The sequence below is a fragment of the Aplysia californica genome, unplaced genomic scaffold (genome assembly GCF_000002075.1).
Source record: "Aplysia californica isolate F4 #8 unplaced genomic scaffold, AplCal3.0 scaffold01266, whole genome shotgun sequence".
In the NCBI taxonomy this organism is placed as follows: Eukaryota; Metazoa; Mollusca; class Gastropoda; order Aplysiida; family Aplysiidae; genus Aplysia; species Aplysia californica.
In genome coordinates, this window is record NW_004798536.1 from 107,856 (window position 1) to 110,393 (window position 2,538).

General features: G+C 42.3%; 1 protein-coding gene across 1 annotated transcript in view; it reads left to right on the plus strand.

The window, feature by feature from the left end:
- Positions 1-1,025: 1,025 nt before the first annotated feature.
- Positions 1,026-2,538, plus strand: part of LOC106013780 — a 5,420-nt gene continuing 3,907 nt past the window's right edge. The window contains exon 1 of the mRNA XM_035973476.1: positions 1,026-1,049. Coding sequence (XP_035829369.1) covers positions 1,026-1,049 — 24 coding nt within the window. The remainder of the gene's footprint in view (positions 1,050-2,538) is intronic.

A 2,538-nucleotide genomic window follows, 5' to 3' on the forward strand; every position in this document is an offset into this window, starting at 1 on the left:
CCCCCCCCTAGATCTAGATGAAAAGGAAAGTCTTCACCATGAACTTTGAAATTGTTACATAGGTTTACTCCAGCTCCTATCAGTATAATGAGATTTTCCTCGAAATGGTCGTTGGTGGTTGGAGTGCGTAACTACGCTCGTAATAGTGCAGATCCAACTTCTCTTCTTTCTCTCTGCTGTTTCTGACTATCTGTTCTGCACTGTCTGTGAGACCGTCATTGTATCGGTGTTCTTCTCTTTACTCCAAGGCGTCTATATAAAGCTTACCAGTCTAAATTATATAGCCGACTGCGGATGAGTTGATGTCGTCGGGGAGTGGAAAAAAGATCAACTCATCAGAAGTTCCACTCAACCGTTGGGATATGAAAAAAAAAATGGTGAAATGGTATGGGTTTAACGCCCCTATCAACACTATTAGGTTATTTAAGAGGCGAGACCTCCTAGTTTAGCGTGCGTCTCCGAAAGAACCGAGCCAAGTGGGACATTCGTGTAAAGTGCTTTCCCAAGGACACAACGTCGGACCGAGCTGAGGCTCGAACCCCCGAACCCGCCCGTTGGGATCTGTAAAGAAGAGTTGTTGGAACCTGAGAAAAAGATCGTAAAGACGAGTTGTTGGAACCTGAGAAAAAGATCGTAAAGAAGAGTTGTTGGAACCTGAGAAAAAAAATATCAACTTAACGGAAGATCAGCTCCAGCGATTTCAACCCAAGCGGAGTCGACGGTAATATTATTATGCATTTAGCAGACGTGACCATCTTGCAGTCTACCCGCGACACTGACTCGGTGGTCACGCCAGCTCATTCTACAGTTACAGACCCACGAGACGTACGTGCCAGGGCCACGTTCTCCCACTTTGTATCACACTGTGGGGATTAAATAGTAATTATGGTACACGTCAATAGGTGTCCATGGTGCGATGAATGTTGTCCTTCGGTGTGAAAAAGTCCAAAGCCTACTCCCCCCCCTCCCCCACCACCGGAAACTGAAACCTCCTCAAGTTCAGTTTGGAGATTCGCATTAGAGCCATGGAGGACCGGAATTACGTCAGAGTGAGCATTCTTGGATATTTCACACATATATATGGTGTGGCATTACTTAGGTGCATCGTAACTGCCTCTTTTGTTTCTTTGGTCATACTTTTAGAGAGCTCAAGCACTGGATGCAGTGCACTGTAAGTGCAGCGGAATCGGTAGGATATGTTTGTGTCTAGTTAAATTGCAAAAGTAATTGTTAATGTTTTACGTCCCCAATGATAGACTTTAATTTGGGCCTCTCAGGGCCAACCCGCGCTTGTTTTTTTTAAATCCTGAAAACCCTGACGATTACATAATTATTTATAACCAAAACTTAATAATGAAAAAAGCATGGAATCGACTTACGACTTGTCAGAGATAACCTACATCAACATGTAGGCAATATTATTACTTGCTGAAACACTAGGTGCAATGATTCAAGCTTTCGAAGGCAGGGAATCGTATCTATCTATCTATTACAAAATTAGCTTATTACAACGTCATGAAGTCTGTCCCTGGACACAAGATTACAATGACGTAACAGCTCTATTCCTCGGTTGTCAGACCTCAAGCCGTCACCCACATTAACTCTTTTAGGGCGAGCATTCTGGTTATTCTACAAAGTTTAAAAACCGGCTATTTTTGGGTCACTTTAGAAAAGAAGCATAACTTAAAACTTAGACTTTGCTGCTCATGCAGATTTTTAAAATGTCTGTTACATATAGACAGGTAATAACACGCAGAATAATAATAATATGAAATGTACAGAAATCGTGTTTCCGATTTATTAATGATGGTTCGAAATGTGCTGCAACATTGTTTTTGATCTGCAGCTGACAGGAGGCCAGGACATAATTATGAATATGTCCGCTTTGTCTTCAACTTCAAAGAGTTAAACTAAACTTAAACAGTACACACACAGCATTCGCGCAAGCCAAAATAGCGTCATAGCTCCTCATAGCGAGACGGTAAGCAAGATGGAGTGCACATGTTCTGTCTCTTGGTGGCTGCTAGCTCTGTGTGTCTTTACCTCATTATCGACTGGTCAGCTTCCTTTTGACGATAAATGTCGTTTGATGATTGTTAGGTAAGGTTGTCATTGTCAAACAGCTTTTGTCAGTATGTTAGTGTTTTAGCGCCTAGAAATGGCCGCCTGCACTGTATGCTTCCGAGCAAGTTGAGGTTGTTTCAGAATGCTCTCAGGTCTGCTGGGGTAATAGTATAGATTGTGAAGCGCATAGAGCCTGCTGTTGAGCTGGGAATTGCGCTATACATATGCTATCTATTATTATTATTATTATTAGTTCTTGTTGTGTTTGTTTGTTTGAGTAAAGAGAGTACATGAACACAATAATGGTCATTTAGTGCTGGGGAAAAAGTAAGACGGACAGACAGACAGACAGAGGGAAAGTAAAGAAGTACATGTAGTACCTACCAATAGTGCCCTCCAACAACCCACTGGAGTATTTCTGGGGATATAAGAGTGGCTTTTTGTGACGGAGGCTACTAAAATTTACCCCCCCCC